General features: G+C 34.6%; 1 protein-coding gene across 6 annotated transcripts in view; it reads right to left on the bottom strand.

Moving 5' to 3' along the window:
• Positions 1 to 16,923, bottom strand: part of EPHA5 (EPH receptor A5) — a 288,516-nt gene that overhangs the window by 17,418 nt on the left and 254,175 nt on the right. For all 6 annotated transcript variants that reach the window (XM_073017325.1, XM_073017327.1, XM_073017326.1 and 3 more), the window contains 3 exons: positions 15,711 to 15,772; positions 14,085 to 14,294; positions 10,544 to 10,693 (listed from right to left, as the gene is read on the bottom strand). In XM_073017325.1, coding sequence (XP_072873426.1) covers positions 10,544 to 10,693; positions 14,085 to 14,294; positions 15,711 to 15,772 — 422 coding nt within the window. The remainder of the gene's footprint in view (positions 1 to 10,543; positions 10,694 to 14,084; positions 14,295 to 15,710; positions 15,773 to 16,923) is intronic.

The following is a 16,923-nucleotide window of genomic DNA, read 5'->3' as shown; positions in this document are numbered from 1 at the left end:
TTTTTTTCTTTTTTTGTTGGCACATATTAATTGTACATATTTATAGAATACAGAATGATCTTTCAACACATGTATAAAATATATAATGATCGAATCATGGCAATGAGCATACCGATTACTTCAGACATTTATTACCTGTGTTGTAAACATTCAAAATCCTCTCTACTAAGCTTGTGGAAAATACACAAGAAGTAATTGATAACCGTATTCACCCCCAGTGCTGCAGAACACAGGAACTCATTCCTTCTACCTGGCTGTTATTTCGTATCCCTTAACCAGCATCTCCGCCTCCTCCCTTCCCCTTCCCCTTCCTGGCCTCTGATGTCCACATTCTACCCTTCTACTTCCATACGTTTATTTTGTTTTCAAAGACAGATTTTAAGCATTGGAAAGAAAACATGCTCCTCATGATAAAGAAAATGGTACCTGACCCAGTGCAGTGTCAGATGGAAAGAAGATTAAATGGTAGATTTAAAAGACATAGGAGTAGAGAGGAGAGGAATGTAGTTAAAACCAAGCAAATTCAAGCCTATCACATTGGATGGCAATTTCTGTTAACTTTAGGCAAGCACATTTCTGAGGGTAGAAAATGTTGTCAGATATAATTTGGGACTTCTTTCATTTGAAGTGAGTAGGGAACACCCAGATGGCAATTTGCAGGAATCTGGCTAGAGCATAGGAGATAGCCGGACTGATAATATAAAAGTAAGGGTCATCAGCACTTGGCCACAGCTTGAAGTCGATGTAGTTTATATCCCCCTTGGAAAAGCATATAATAAAGGTTCCGAGAAATACCAAAAGTTAAGTGCAGGCAGAGAAATAAAAAGTACTCAAGGACTCCAAAATTAAATGGTCAGATAAATTTAATAACTTTGAGCAAAAGACCTAAGAGCAGCCTACTACCTTAGTTAATTTACCTCAAAAACAATTTAGTAATTATAAGACAAACTCCAGGAGATAATGTTTTCAGTAATTATAACATATGATTAACATAGCTTATTAAAATTTATACATATTGAGAAATAAAATAATAAAACAACAGATAAATGAGAAACATACTAGCGAAAAATTTAAGAAAGAAATAAAAGTGCTAAATAAGTCTTCAAAAAATATTTAGTCTGACTGGTGATCAAATAAAAGAATATTTTTTAAAATTATCATTTGTACGCAGATTGATAGAAGTTTATTTATTTGTTTGCTGATCATAAGATTTTTTCATTGCTGATAAGGATGGTTTTTATTCCCTTTAATAGCATATTTGTATCAAAATAAAGCATCCTAATATAAATAGCTTAAGTCATGTAATATATTTGCTATGCAGTGAGAATAGTAATTCTTATTTACTCAAAACATGATTTATTTCATAATTTCCACTTTCTCCAAAGCTGCTACCAATTAATTTGATTTTTTTCTTTGGCACCTATTTTTTTTTTTTTTTAAATAATCCTTCCTCCACTAAGCACAACAATACAGATGGTTAGTTTAAACACCTTAATAAGTTATTTGACCTGTGAAGTTATTTCTAGAATTTATTTCTTAATCAGTGTTATTTTGGGGTAAATTTATATTTAGAAATATAATTATCTGTCTCTACATCAACTTAGAACTGGGTCCAGGTAAATTAGATAATCAAATGTAATTCTAAATTAATTGTTAGAATTTATTTTAAAAATAGATTTGGAACTATAACTTCACATTTTATATTTAGAAGTTTCCTTTTTTATTATTTTTAATGTTTGTTTTTTACAAATTTAGGGAGAAATAGATAGCATTAGTACTCTGATAGGTTGCAAAATGATGGAAATCTACCAAAATTGACCACAGTGCAATTTAGGTGTTCATTTTCCCATACAACTTAGAACATATAACCAAATGAGTTCTAATCTCGATGGACTTCCTCATTATTATTAGATTTGTTGATACAGGTGACTGAGATGAACAAAGTAAAGACAATTAGAATTTTTAAAGGCAAGCTGGCAGCATCTCAGATGTGCTATATCTGAAATAGTATATTTCAGATGTGCTATATCTGAAATAGTAAAATATACTATGCATTTTCTTGGCATTAACATGTAAATTAATAGTCTGAACACAATACTGCCTCTCTTTCCAATTCCTAAAAACATAACTCATCCCCCTATATGGTATTATTCATCTGATGGCAGGGTGGCTCTCTGAGCTCCTTCTATCACATAAGTGTCATTGGATTTCTATTTTTAGGTGTATATACCTATTGTGGGCATGGTTGCTTTTCCTGCCCACAGATCCTCAGCCAGCAATAGGAGTTCTGAAAGGCTTTATTCACAAAAACAGAATCCCACATAGTATATCACCCAACCAGAGTATGCCTTTTGCAATAAAGAATGTACGAGAGTATCACAAATAGTTAAGTCCTCACCTACTATCATGGATACCTTCTGGAAACTGTGACTTTCAGTGAAACAAAGTATAATGAAACCAATTTTACTATAAGCTACTTGATATAAACAGGAGTTAAGTTCCTAGGGCATATTTCTGGTTACAAAAACATAACTAAACTTCTAATAAAGACCCAAAACACCTCTAATATTAAACTTGGAAATAAATGTGAGCTATGCATACGTTTAAGAAAAAGTGACAAAAGCAAGTAAGATAATTAATTATTTGCTTATTCCAGTTTAGGGCCACAGGTGGCTGGAGCCTATCCCAGCAGCTCAGGGAACAAGGTGGGACCCAACCTTGAGGACCCAAACTTGACCCGGACAGCATCTCTTTGCAGGACACACTCACACTCACACCCACACTCACTTGGATGGGGACCATGTAGACACACCAATTCACCTTCCATATCTTTGATTATAGAAGGAAACCCACACAGACATGGGGAGAACCTGCATGCTCCACACAGTCAGTGGCCCTGGCTGTGTGTTGTTATATTTGTTTTTCTTATCAATATTATAACAAAGTGATGTTGAACAAAATGATGTTATTCCAGGTACTTTTGTACTTCATTAAGTGCTGATAAATTTGTAACAACTCACTCTCCCTGGGGGAGGACAAATTTGTAATATTTGTATCATGACATGGTGTAAACACTCTCTCCATGCCAATTGTAATCTACTAACATGGTCTCATCCAAGTAGAAATATTCTAAAAATATGCTAGCTGGTACAAACTTATTGTGATGAACACACATAGCTCATCATCCAGAAGCAACAAGACACAGCTTAAACATCAACATGGAGACAAGATTCTGAAAGTATGGGTGACATTCTTCATGTTGCAGTATATATATTGTCAGAGACTTCTATGTTGTGCTCCATTCCCGTGACTCTTGCCGGAAAACACAACAAGGCTCCATCAAACTAATAGTTATGAATTACTCATGCAAAGAGATCAAAAGAGGAGTCACCATAATGGCAAGGATAATTGATATTGAGCATCAGGAAGAAGTTGGACTTCTTTCTCACAGTTGGGGCAGGGAGAAATATGTGTGAAACCCCCAAGAATGAGGAATTAGATCAGATCACCAGTTAGGCCACCATGACCTGCCAAGATCATAGTGAGGGGAATTCAGACTGGATATGGAGGAGGGGGAGGATAGGGACCAGGTGAGGTCCTATGATCAACTATAGCTACAGGCTGCAGTTCCTCTAGTAACCTGCCTCTTCTGAATTCTTTCTTAGGAGAAAGCGCCCACAGAACCATGAAACAGATGCTCTCTGAACCTGTGTGAAGTAGGTGTGTCATGGTAAGAGAATAGAGCATGGCGACCGTAAACATTTGTCTCTAGGCTCTCCACCTGCAGAGATAGTAACTGGCCAACAACTCTAGCTGCTGTGCTCTAAAGCCCTTTATCACATGTACACTGCATAAAGCTTACTTTATGCACATTGCTTCCAGGCAATTATGGAGCATGGCAGGGATAATAAGACTCCTTTAAAACGGCATTTCTTCTCCGTTGCTTGCACCCAATTATCCTTCCTTCCTTCCATCTCTACTGTACCTAGGGACATACCTGTGTCACTGTCTGACATCTCTCCCAGCTTCCCTTCATCTCTCCTTGATTTTTCTTAGAAATATTTTTTCTTAATATCTAGTTATTTCCTTTTGACATAGGCTTCTTGGAGGGCCTGGATTAGCCTATGGATTATGTCAGTCATAGCCATGCAGACTGTTTGTGATTATCTAAATTAATTCTTATTACAAATCTACAAGTTAAAAATTATTATACACAGTTCACAGATGAAACACCTCAGGTTTCAAATAATTAGAAGGTTTAAGAAATTGCCCATCTTTAACAGCTAAGAAGTGGGGGTGGCAGGATTCACAAATTAAGTATTTTTCTCATGGAAACCTGTGGTCTTTCCATCTTGGTGCTGAGTCACACCACTGAAATTAGAAATTATCATCACTACACTTCAACATGCACCAAATAAAATAATTTGAGAGAGGTATGAATGTCACCCTATAGAATCATATTTATTTGCATCATAAATAAATATACATAGGAATGTCATCCTATAGAATCATATTTATTTGCACCATAGATATATATTTACATATTATATATATTTACATTTATTTAAATTATTGTGTGTATATATGCTATATATATCTCTCTCCAGAATTAAAATGAGCTATTTTGAAGATAGTACATTCTTCATCACAGGAGATGTGAAAATGTAGGCTTGAAAACTGAGTGGCAGGAAGATTAGGAAGATTATAGGGAGAATTCAAGCATTAGCTGTGTGTTTCCATGAATTAAGTTCTATCTAGGGCTTGAGTACCTATGTTGCTAGGCATTTACTTGAAATCTCATATATAGGAGCTGTTACTATGAGATATAAAGCTCCCTGCAAATGACTAGTGTTTACAAATTTATTTCTGGAAGTAAACCCAGATAACATAGAAATAGTTTCAGATATATCAGTTTTATTCTAAGATTTCTTTCCGTTTTCAATAGTTATTAAAGATATATTGAGTATGTTTTTTCCTTAGTGCATCAATCTTAGATTAGTAGACTTCCAGAGATTAAAGACATCTTAGAAATCTTCTATCGAAGCCTATTATCTTAGAAATCTTCAACTGAAGCCCTTTATAGTCATTGAAACTGACCAAGAGTTGTAGAATCCAAGATTACTGGCTTTAAGTCCAAGATTTGTTGTTGTTGTTGTTGTTGTTGTTAAACAGCCAGTTACAGAAATTTTGAGCTGAAGAACTGATAATTTTTTATGTGTCACTTTTTCAAAAGTGTAACAATTTTCATGAGGATACTAGTTCCTAAAATAATTACTTACATCCGAGGGCGGCATTATCCTTAAAAGATGAACATTCTTTGGTCAAAGACACTCATTTTAGATTATATAGCAATGAGGCTAAGGAATTGAATAATTTACTTACTGTAAAATCTTAGTAATTTGAAGTATTTAGATAGGAACTATATTCCTCGTACCCCTTCTTTTTAATTACAACATGCTGACTCTTTGTTTTAACAAGAAATATGCCAATAATATACATATTCTTTATATGTTTATGTATATTGCTTATACACATATCATTTATACTGCAGATATATGTGTATCTGGCACATCAGAAAAGAAAGAAAGAATAGAAGGAGGAAGAGAGGTACACCTAGCACAAAGCTAGTTGATCTTTTCTGGAGTCAAATAGTCTTTCTGCTTTACAAGTAAGATCTGGTCCAACAGAAGTAGAAATAAAACAACTGGGTTAAAACTGATCAGAAAAAGAAAGCATGGAACCTAACTTCCTAAAACCGAAAAGGACAAAAATACTTCTAATACAAGAAGATTGAAAAACAGATTAATTAAATTAATTTTTAAAATATTGTGAAATCTATGTAGTTAGTAGAATCTATACAGTCATACACTCTGAAATAAATATAAGAGAAAGACCTTGTCATTAAAAATAAAAAATGCAACAAAATGAAATCTTTAGTTTTTATTTTAGCTTCTGAAAAATGTTGACATTTAAAGTATTTACTATCAATAAATAGGCTTCTACTGACTACCTGATATTATCTTAGCTTCCGAGCATGAATCAGAGTTCATGGTCTGGTATTTACCTAAAATCACCTTAGTCGTTCTAGTTTACTTTTATTATCATTATTACAGGTTTTCTTCGTGATGGAAGAGGCAATCCTAAATCAAAAGAATCCTGCTGCATTTTGTCCTCCTGACACAGAGGAAGTTCTCCTCTGTGAGATTTAGATTATCCTGCATGTCTTGGTAATGTAACATTTTCATGGTGGCAAAGTCCTTTAAGAATCAGATAGCATCTAGAACGTGGAGGTTATGGTATATATCATTTGAAATTGCCAAATCAGTACTTCTACTTTGTTTTTTGAGAATTTTTCTCCAAAGAAATATTTAGTGATTGTGATCATTAAATATAGTTGATTTGTCATGTTTCTTGGATACAAAATTTGGACAGAAATTAGAGCATAGGAAATTTAGTGCTGTATCTGAAAACTGAAATGCCACTGATGAACTGGCTGAGAAAGTAACAATGCATGTATTAGACATTGTATATAGACAGATATTTTAGAAAGATGTTTATTTGTGTGATCATTTTCTGTAAACCTCATTTAAATCCTGAGAAAACCAAGTAGAAACCAAAATATTAGTTTTTTTTTCTTTCTTAAAACTTCCTGAAATGTTACATAAGCAATTTCTTGTATTTTTCTAAATAATTTGAAATAAAGTTATCTGAAAGAGTATCAAGACAACCAGATAGCTGAAATCAGGAAAAAAAAAATGAAAGGCAAAAGGAAAAATAAAAATCACAAAGAAAACACTAAGAGAGTAAAAATAGATGATACTATAATGCTAAAGAAGAGATTAAGCATTAGATAAATGAACTTTTATTCACTTATCTATGCAACTTTACAGTGCCCACCCACAAAGAGTAGTGTCATTGACTCAGCACTTTGATTATGGGAATGGCCAGTGAGATTTTAGTAGACACGTTGCAGGCTGAGATGTAATTGGGCTCCTTCTTACCCTTCAGCCATTTTTCAAATGAAATTAGGTTTGGGCTAGCTGCTGGTCTCAGGAGGAAAATAAGAGACTTGTGGAGGAGGGCCAAGGCATAATAATGCAGACCCACTGGCCCCCAGGAACATAAGAAAGCCTAGTTAAGATCAGCACAGTTATGAACATTCACCTAGCACCAGTGTTTGCACCGGTGTATAATTGTGTCTGTGACAGATACAACTGTATTAGGCATAATTCCTGATAACATGGATGATCTGCTGCACAACTGGGAAAGACTAATAATTCTGAGTGACAGGATCAGAATTCAAAATATCTCAAGTGTGAGTAGAAGTTAACCAGGCAAATAAGGGATGAATGCTTCCCTTGAGTGAAGTAGACACATGGTAGAAACCAGCATATCGAGGCTCGCTGCCAGGATGGATTAAAATACTTTCACAAAAATTAAAGGGAAGAATGGCATTGCAATGAGCTTTAGATAAGTTAGAAATGAAACCACGTAGTGTTCTGTAGGACATGTTAGCATTTGGCGTTTATCTGAAGAATAGAAAGGAGTAAATGGGTCTGGTCTTAGTCTAGACTAAGATCAAGATCAATCCAGAGTAATCATATATTGAACTGTATATTGAATTGAACATTTTATATTTTATATTAAATTAGAAAGCTGATGTAGGACTATTGGTTAGAAATGAAAGGGAGGTAGGAGACATTGATTCAACTGGAGACAGTGTGGTGCTTAGATACACAAATTTTTTAGAACTAGATTGAAATTTCTGGTATCACTTTCATTATTTCTGTGACGATAAATAAGTCATTTAACATCTCCAAGCTTCAGTTTCTTAATTGTAAAACAGTAATAATAATAGCATCCCACTGACACAAGGTTGTTAAATATAAGTATAAATACATGTAATAGGGATTTAATGATATCGTTTTGCCATGGTCCTGCCCCTAAAATCATAAAGCTGAAGACAATATATACCATTTTCTCAGATTTAGAGAAATGCCAGTCAGAGCTTCCCTCCCCAAGTCAAGTAAGCAGGGCATAAAGAAAACAAACATTAGCAATTTTAAGTGACTATAAGAAGGGGAGATTCATTGCCATCCGGTTTGCTTGCTGAGAAGCAGAAATCCGTAACTCCAATTTGCTGTTTCGATCAAAGAAGAATGCTATGAAATCATTCATGGTAAAGCTGATGTGTGACCCTGGCTTTTCTTCTGCAGAAATTTGAAGAAGGCTCGCTGGAGCAGCCTGCAATAGATGTCTGCAAAGAGAAGGCACTGCTAGTGCATCCAATAAGAATGTTTTTCTCCCCAATAACGTGGACACAGAGCCGGAACAGTAAGAGACTGTGAAGTGAGGAACAGACAGCAAGTGAAAAGAACTATGGAAAGTCGGAGGACATCTTCCTCCTCTAGGGACCTTGCAGACAAAAGGGCTTCATCAAGGGTCTTTGGAAGAACTCAGACAGATAACTCATTTGAGAACTGATGCCTGGGCAATTTGTCTCACAGGAGGCATCAATATCCTCACATTATAGTAGCAATCATGCCCCTTCTTTTCTTTCTTTCTTTTTCTTTTTTCTAATTTGTGTTTCTTTCATTGAAAAAGTTAAACATTTTTTCATACATTTATTGGCCATCTGCATTCCATCCAATGAATCTTGCCAAATCTTATACTTTGCCTGTTGTTTCTATTTTTCTTAATGCTTTATTAAATCTCATTGTATAAGTACACTACATTTTTGTTTATAATGCAGTATTGAAAATATTTTCTCAGTCTAAATTTGTATTTCTTACTTTTTGTTGTGCATTTTTCAACACAGAAATTTGTAATTTTGTTAGTGAAAGCTATCCAACTTTTTTCTTAAATGGCTCAAGGATTTTTCCTGATTTTAAAGAAAAGCTAAATATAATCAAAATTTTTCTTCTATCATTTTGCATTCTGATTTTGACATTTTGACATTTCAATATTCCAATATTTTATATATACATGGTGTGAAGTTGTGGTTTCATTTTCTTTTTATTATTATTATTATACTTTAAGTTCTAGGACTTCATGACTAAGACACTAAAAAGCAATGGCAACAAAAGCCAAAATAGACAAATGGGATCTAATTAAACTAAAGAGCTTCTACACAGCAAAAAAAGCTACCATCAGAGTGAACAGGCAACCTATAGAATGGGAGAAAATTTTTGCAATCTACCCATCTGACAAAGGGCTAATATCCAGAATCTACAAAGAACTCAAACAAATTTACAAGAAAAAAATCAACCCCATCAAAAAGTGGGCAAAGGATATGAACAGATGCTTCCCAAAAGAAGACATTTATTCCCCTTCTTTTCTACCTCTCCACCCAGACCAATCCTGAAGAATCCTGATACAGACTTTGGCAGAGGAGGAGGGGCAAATATCTGACCATACTTGTTTCACACTATAGGTACCTATGGTTAGGCTAGGCCTCCAGTTGTGGAAAACACTTTGAAATGAATATGGGATTCACTTTTTGGTTGGATTGGAATTTTTGGGCTGGAAAGTCAGTGTTAACTACCGGCATTGTTGTTTCAACAAAATTCAGCTAGAGAGCTATATAGTATCTGTTTAACCAACCCTGAAGGCACGAGAGAGGGAGGTTTTATGGAGCATGGATGACAGAAATAATGGGAGAGAAAAAAGTGTTTCAAATAAGCACATTATTAAATTAAAACTATTCAATATACCAGCTTTACAAAGAAGTAATAAAATAGTTGGTAAAGCACTTAAGATAGTGTATGTCACATGGTAAGGGCTTAATAAATGTTAGCTACTTTTATAATTGTTGTTCCTCAAAAGAAAAAATACGAAATTTCCATATGATCCAAAACAGAGAGGGCTGTATTGAATAGTAATGATGGAAAATTACAAAGGGAAAGATTAAAGAGCCATGCGTCAGGCATCACATAATAAACATTGTGAATTTGAACAGAAGATTCTTTCATAGTTCCTTTAATTTTAGGATTCTATTATTGTAAGTATGAATTATTTTTCCACTGTAGGGAAAATCTGGTTTTTCTTTCAAGTTAAATAAACAATACAACTCCTCTTACTTTTTTTTTTAATTTAAAGAAATGTAGACTATTCCTTTTTATCCTCTAAGAGCATCCACTATTAAATCAATATCATTCATCCTTTTGGCTTGGAGTATTAGCTGCCTTTATCAAATGCAAATCATAAAAACTTGCCTGTCAGTATTCATTCTTTGATGGCTCTTTCTTTATCTTTGAAAATGATACTGACATGAATTGAGTGAAACATCACTACAGTACAGCTAAAACTGACTGGCAAGGGACTGAGTTTTTATATAACTGTAACTTACTTTCCTTTGTACTAACTCATTTTGAGATCCTGCATAAAGGATATTTCAACAACACAAAACAGATCAGAGAGTAAGCAAAGTATTTCATTTTCTTAAGCAACTGTCACTTTCAGAAATGAAAAACATTGTAAGTGTCTTGACTCAGAGAACAAAGCATTTCATTGTCAAGTTGAGAAAGAGTAGTTCCATACTCACATCTTGATTGGTCATCTCCCAGTAGGGTCTCTCTCCATAAGACACAACTTCCCACATTACTATTCCATAACTCCAGACATCACTGGCAGAAGTAAACTTTCGGAAAGCTATTGCTTCTGGGGCAGTCCATCTGATTGGAATTTTTCCTCCCTAAAATTGAAAACGATTTTAAAAACTTCCTACATACTTCAAATGTATCTAGGGACAGGGTTGCCTCACTGAAAAGATCTAGACAGAGATGTAGCATTTTTAAGTGAATCTGTTTGACAGCACACAGTCTCTTTTCACATCTCTCAGCCCATACGCAGTAGTAGACTAACTACTAATTGGCTGTCTGGAAGGTTTCTAGTTTAAATTCTGTGTGACTACTGAATTACGTACAGAAACCACATCTCAATTATTGTCCTCAGTATGGCAGCTCTAAGTAAGGAAAAGCAGGCAGTCAAACAAACCAATAAGGTATACTCTCATGACTTCCTAACAGAGAGTAAAGGACTCAAATTCCCTGGGTGCTTTGTTTCTTTAATACAGAAATTGTAAGTGGAAATTACAGGTTCATGAATGTGACCCTGAGCTGTTTAGCAGTTAATAAGACAAACGTGAACACTGGAGATATTTTGTTTTTGAGACAGGGTCTCGCTCTGTCTCCTAGGCTGGAGTGCAGTGGTGAGATCTTCACTCACTGCAAACCCCACCTCCCAGATTCAAGTGATTCTCAAACCTCAGCCTCCCGAGTAGCTGGGACTACAGGCGTGCGCTATCATGCCTGGCTAATTTTTGTATTTTTAATAGAGACAGGGTTTCGCCATGTTGGCTAGGCTACTCTCGAACTCCTGACCTCGGGCGATTCACCCACCTCAGTCTGCCAAAGTGCTGGGATTACAGGCATGAGCTAGTGGGCCCAGCCTAACATTGGATATATTGAAACAAAGTTACACTTTCCCTTGATGTTAGGTTATTTCTCTTAGACTTGCTTTTCTCTTTTTCTTTGTTGTCTTATTTTTGTTTTTCTTTGGTTCAACTGTTTAAGAGGAGGGTGCCTTGTCTGACTCAACCAAATTAAAAATTATTGAAATTGTATTGGGGGAAAACTTTACCACATTATCACGTTTTTTTGTTTGTTTGGTTTTTTTTGTTTTTTTTTTTTTTTTTTTGCATAAAAATTGATTTGGTAGACTTTCCCTTAGTTCATACAATAAGCACTTTTATATCATGCCTCTTTCAGGGTGAAATTATTATTCTCTTAACTTTTTTTTTTTTTTTTTGAAACGGAGTCTCATTCTTTCATCCAGGCTGGAGTGCTGTGGCATGATCTCAGCTCACTGCAAGCTCTGCCTCCCAGATTCACGCCATTCTCCTGCCTCAGCCTCCCAAGTAGCTGGGACTACAGGTGCCCGCCATCACGCCCGGATAATTTTTTTTTTTTTTTTTTTTTTTGTATTTTTGTATTTTTAGTAGAGATGGGGTTTCACCATGTTAGCCAGGATTGTCTCGATCTCCTGACCTCGTGATCCGACCACCTCAGCCTCCCAAAGTGCTGGGATTACAGGCCTGAGTCACCGAGCCCGACCCCATACGTTTCATCTACCATCAAATATGTGTTGAAAGAGAAATAGGTGAAATTTTTCAATATTTTATTGTAAAAAGACTAACATATGCCTTCCCATTTTGCAGGAAGGGAAAGATTTAATTTATACTGCAAAGGAAAAAACTAGGGCTTAAATTGATGTTTATGAACCAAAGTTTCAATATATATATATAAGGAAATAACAGTTTGGGATCATACTAAAAATTATTTTGGGAATTGAAGTTAGGTTTGAATTATTTGCTCTTTAGATATATGGTAACATCTTTTTAAGAAGACTTACCTGAAACTTATTCTTATTCATTAAATATTCATAAGCAAGATCGCATTATGAGTCCTACCTATGCATAGATATTCTATAATGTCTTATTAATATTCTTTTATAATTGTCATTTGTTGATTATATTAAACCTTAGCCCACACTTTTTCTCCTGGTACTCTGATCATCCTTGGTGTCATCAATAAATCTGAAGTTCCTTATTTTCTCATCTCTCGGTGTATAGATTTTCCACAGGTTGCCATTATACCCCATTTCAGAGGAATAAGCCTTGAAGGTTTCAGGTTCTCTGTCTCTCACTTTACTCTGTAGCATAACACACTAACACAAATCTTGAAAAATCTACTTTTTGCACTTAACTAAGACAACAACCAATCCCACTGGCAATGGATATTTGTATAACCTCAATCTTGCTCAGGCCAAATTTATTAAAAGTAACTCTATTCCCAAGAGAATTCTTAATCAAGCTTTCATGTAATACAAATAATGACAATGATAGGTCTGGAAGAGGAAAGATATCCCCCCAAACACTTTATTGATTAAGCTGACCACTGGAATTCTTTGCTTTGACAAGTTACTTTTGCCCTTCAGCAAAGTACAAATCCCCATGAATCACAAAGCAAAAAGGTTTTTATAAAACCCCTATAATCTGAAAAGAACTTATTGTTAGACTACCAGTGGATGTAATTTTTTTAAAGTTGAATTAAATAAGAAAACATGTATATTACTTTGAGAATGAGAGATATCAAGTTGTATAGAGAAAAGGAAACAATGACAAATCTCTATCTTCACAAGGGTCTTAGACATTGAGGATAACCAACTTGATGACACTGAACATATTTATAATTAAGAAAATACTGTTTATCATAAGGAATTCAAAATCAAGAAGTATGACATTATAGATCACCCATAAGATTCTGTTGTAGCAATATCCACGTTTTTCACAGAAAAAAAAATGTCAATTATATACCATATCAATACAACAAGCAATTACTTTGATAGAAAAGAGGGTTGACTTATATGAAATATGACAATATGAGTTAGTGATCAATTTTCCATAGTGTAGACTTAACAGTTTTTAACTAGGTATTACAATACCTCCAGGAAATTAAAACTTTTTGAAGGAATAGCTCTTTTTTCACCACAATGTAAATCCTTAAAAGGTGGGAACTAGATATTTCTGTATTTATTTTACAAGTAAGGACAGTATAATGCAGAGAGCTTACAATACCCAATAATATTATACATGTTTACATATTCATATATATGTGTGTATACACAGATATACATGCACTATATATGTAAAACCTTTAATGTAGGAGATTCTGTATTTAACTCTTTACTTTTAAATTTAAGATGATTATTCTTACATACTGTATCCATTTTGAAGTAAGATTTTTTATTTTTAGTATCTTCAGAAAAAATGAAGTATTGAGACTCAGATATTCTAAAGTTAATATTTAAATTAGCTGATACATAAAAGGAAGAATTTTTTGACTTTTGATTTTCTCTCTCCCTTTCCCTATCTCTCTCTCTCTCTCTCTCTTCTCTCTCTCTCTCTCTCTCTCTCTCTCTCTCTCTCTGTTGCAGGAATGCTCTTTCAGATATTTCTTTTAGAATCTTTAAAAATTAAATGGCTCTGGTCTACTGTTTCAGAAATGCACTCTATTAGATCTTACCCTCGTGGTGTAGGCTGCCTCGGGATCATCTTCCAGTACCCGGGAAAGTCCAAAGTCAGACACTTTGCACACAAGGTTACTGTTGATTAAGATGTTTCTAGCAGCAAGGTCTCTATGCACATAACCCATGTCAGAAAGGTACTTCATTCCTGCAGCAATACCTCTCAGCATGCCAACAAGCTGAATCACAGTGAACTGCCCATCGTTTTTCTGTAAAGACAATGTAGAAATATTAGTCTAGCAACACCAATCACTTGGGGAAAATATGAGAGGTCTGTATTCAATCCCCCAAATTGATAATATCAATCACTAAAATTCATATGCAATTTCTATCTGAAGGAGAGTGGAAAATGGTAGGAAGTATATGGTTAACTTGGTAATGTTTATTTTTCCTCTGCTTGGATAAAGCAGATAAAGGTTTTGAAAACCCTGGCCAAAAATCTTATGTAGTTGCCTTTTTCTGCATCATAACTCCTTTATTCTCAGTCATCAGAAGGGTTTGTTCACACTCCAACCTAGTATCTACCTTGGGTCAACACTGTACTGTTTTGAGGTGATTTAAAAGAAGCTAGCTGGATAGACATATTAAGGTAAAGAATAAATGGACAGAGGAGATAAAGGAGTTTCTGCAACAGTAGATGGGAGACAGGTGACTGAGCAGTGATCAGGACAATATTAGCAATTTTTGGAAGTGTGTCATCTTTGTCAAGGGCACTGAAATTATTTCAGTTACATAAACTCATAACGCTCAATGGATGGCTATTTTAAAATAAAGGAATGACGTGACTCTAAGAGACCGGAGTACTTAAAGGTATGGTTAGAAAATTTGATAAAATAATTTGGCAGGGTCTGCCAATAGGAAGAAAAATTTGGCTTTTCAGTGGACCATTATCAAATTCATGGCATAGGTTCCTCTTACAATTGTTATCAATGCCATTGTGCTATCACTTTTCCCTACCAATGGTAATGAGCACTATATTAATATTACAAACTGCCAGCCTTTATGTTTAATCAGGCCTGCAAATATGTTACATTGTCTAACACAAGCTATTTACTAATAAAGTGGGTTGCCGATATTTAAAATGTAGAGATTTGCACACAAAAGAAAAAAAACCCTCCCCTGAAATGCTGGTGATCTGATAATATTTGCTATTGTCAATTACCACATAACCTCTGCTGGTGCAAGTAGTGACTGGTCTTTAGGTGGATTAGGAGCACTTATAGGCTCCAACTTGACCCCTTTATTAATGATTTGCTTGGGCTATTTACACGGTTTCTCACTCTACCTGATAAACTATGAGAAAACCGAACACTTATAAGACCTTATTTTTCCTTTTTTCCCTTTTTACATTTCTTTTTTAAGATTTTTCTTTTCCTCCCTTATTCCTTTCACTTCACTGCATTTGCAAAGTAAAACATACTTAAATAACTCTTTAGGGGCATATAATTTGGATTTGTGTGAGTTTTCTAAAACAAACCAATGTTCATTTTGGAGTATAATTATTGTGGCTCCATACATTTCTATTCTATTAAAAACTTAAGCTTTAAAGTGGCCCAATTTCAACTTGAACATCACAGCCAATATATAAATAACACCTTGAATAACTAAATTATTCCAAATCCTACCTTTAAAAATGTATCTAAAGAGCCATTCTCCATATACTCTGTCACTATCATCACTGGTTTACCTGAAAAGAAAACAGAGTGATATAACCTGCTGCTCTTCAATTTTGCATTCTCATCTGGCAAAAGCTTACCCAGATGTTTTTATAAGTGTCCAAATTTTGTGTATATATACATATATAATGTATATATATAGTGTGTGTGTGTATGTGTGTGTATATATATTCATTTAAAATGTCTTCTTTAAGAAATAAGCTAATTTCTGATATGATGATATCTTAGTGCTATGGGTGAGTCAGTGAGAAAAATGTATCATGAAGTTAATAACAGATTGACATTTAAGATTCACACACACACACACACACACACACACACACAGCCTTTCCAATATCATCACTAATTTATGTAGGAAATGTGTTTAAGAATAATTCTATGAGTTTTAGGATAAATTTTATTTTAATAGAAGTAATGATATAATGCATCCAATAATATTCAGTGAAACACTTGGAACATATTCATCTTTCTAACTCTCACAATTCTAAATAAAAACTCCATCCTGTCTAACTGCCCTGTTTATGGTCCCTTTAATGTATATTGCATTTTCCTTCCTTTACCCCTATGTTTCTGTAACTCTTTTCCTTAGGGCTACCTGCCCTTCCTCTCTCTGTCACACACTTAAAATCTTGATTAACCCCACTTTTCATTTTTTAAAGCCCCATTCTAATTGTTATGTGAAAGATTTCCTTAGCAATCATTAATTATGATGAAAAGTGTTCTTCTCCTTTCGTGTCTGACATTGGCATGTAGCCTAGAGGTTAGTTGGACAGACTCTAGAGCCATAGTTCTGGGATTTTCTTCACAGAGCAGTCACTCACTATTATGTGCTCCCAGGCTAGTCAATTCTTATCTCAGTGCCTCAGTTTTCTCATCTATAAAATAAAGATAGCAATGCTATCTACCTCATAGGGTTGTTGTGAGTATCCACTAAGTCACATGGTTATCCAAGGCACTTAAAATAGTTCCTATTACTCAGAATTTGCTATGCAAGGATTTAACATTTTAAAAATAAATTTTATCAACGTCGTATCTGTGTGTTAGCTTCCTTGCTAGATGTAAGTTGACCAAGAGAATAGATCACCTTATTCCATATAAAATTATGACATTTCATACATAGTATGTCTGTAATACAAGATGAAAACTGCAAGATAAAAACTTC

This window comes from Chlorocebus sabaeus, chromosome 7 (assembly GCF_047675955.1).
Source record: "Chlorocebus sabaeus isolate Y175 chromosome 7, mChlSab1.0.hap1, whole genome shotgun sequence".
Classification (NCBI taxonomy): domain Eukaryota; kingdom Metazoa; phylum Chordata; class Mammalia; order Primates; family Cercopithecidae; genus Chlorocebus; species Chlorocebus sabaeus.
Note: the sequence above shows the minus strand (reverse complement) of the source record. Positions and strands in the feature narration are given on the sequence as shown.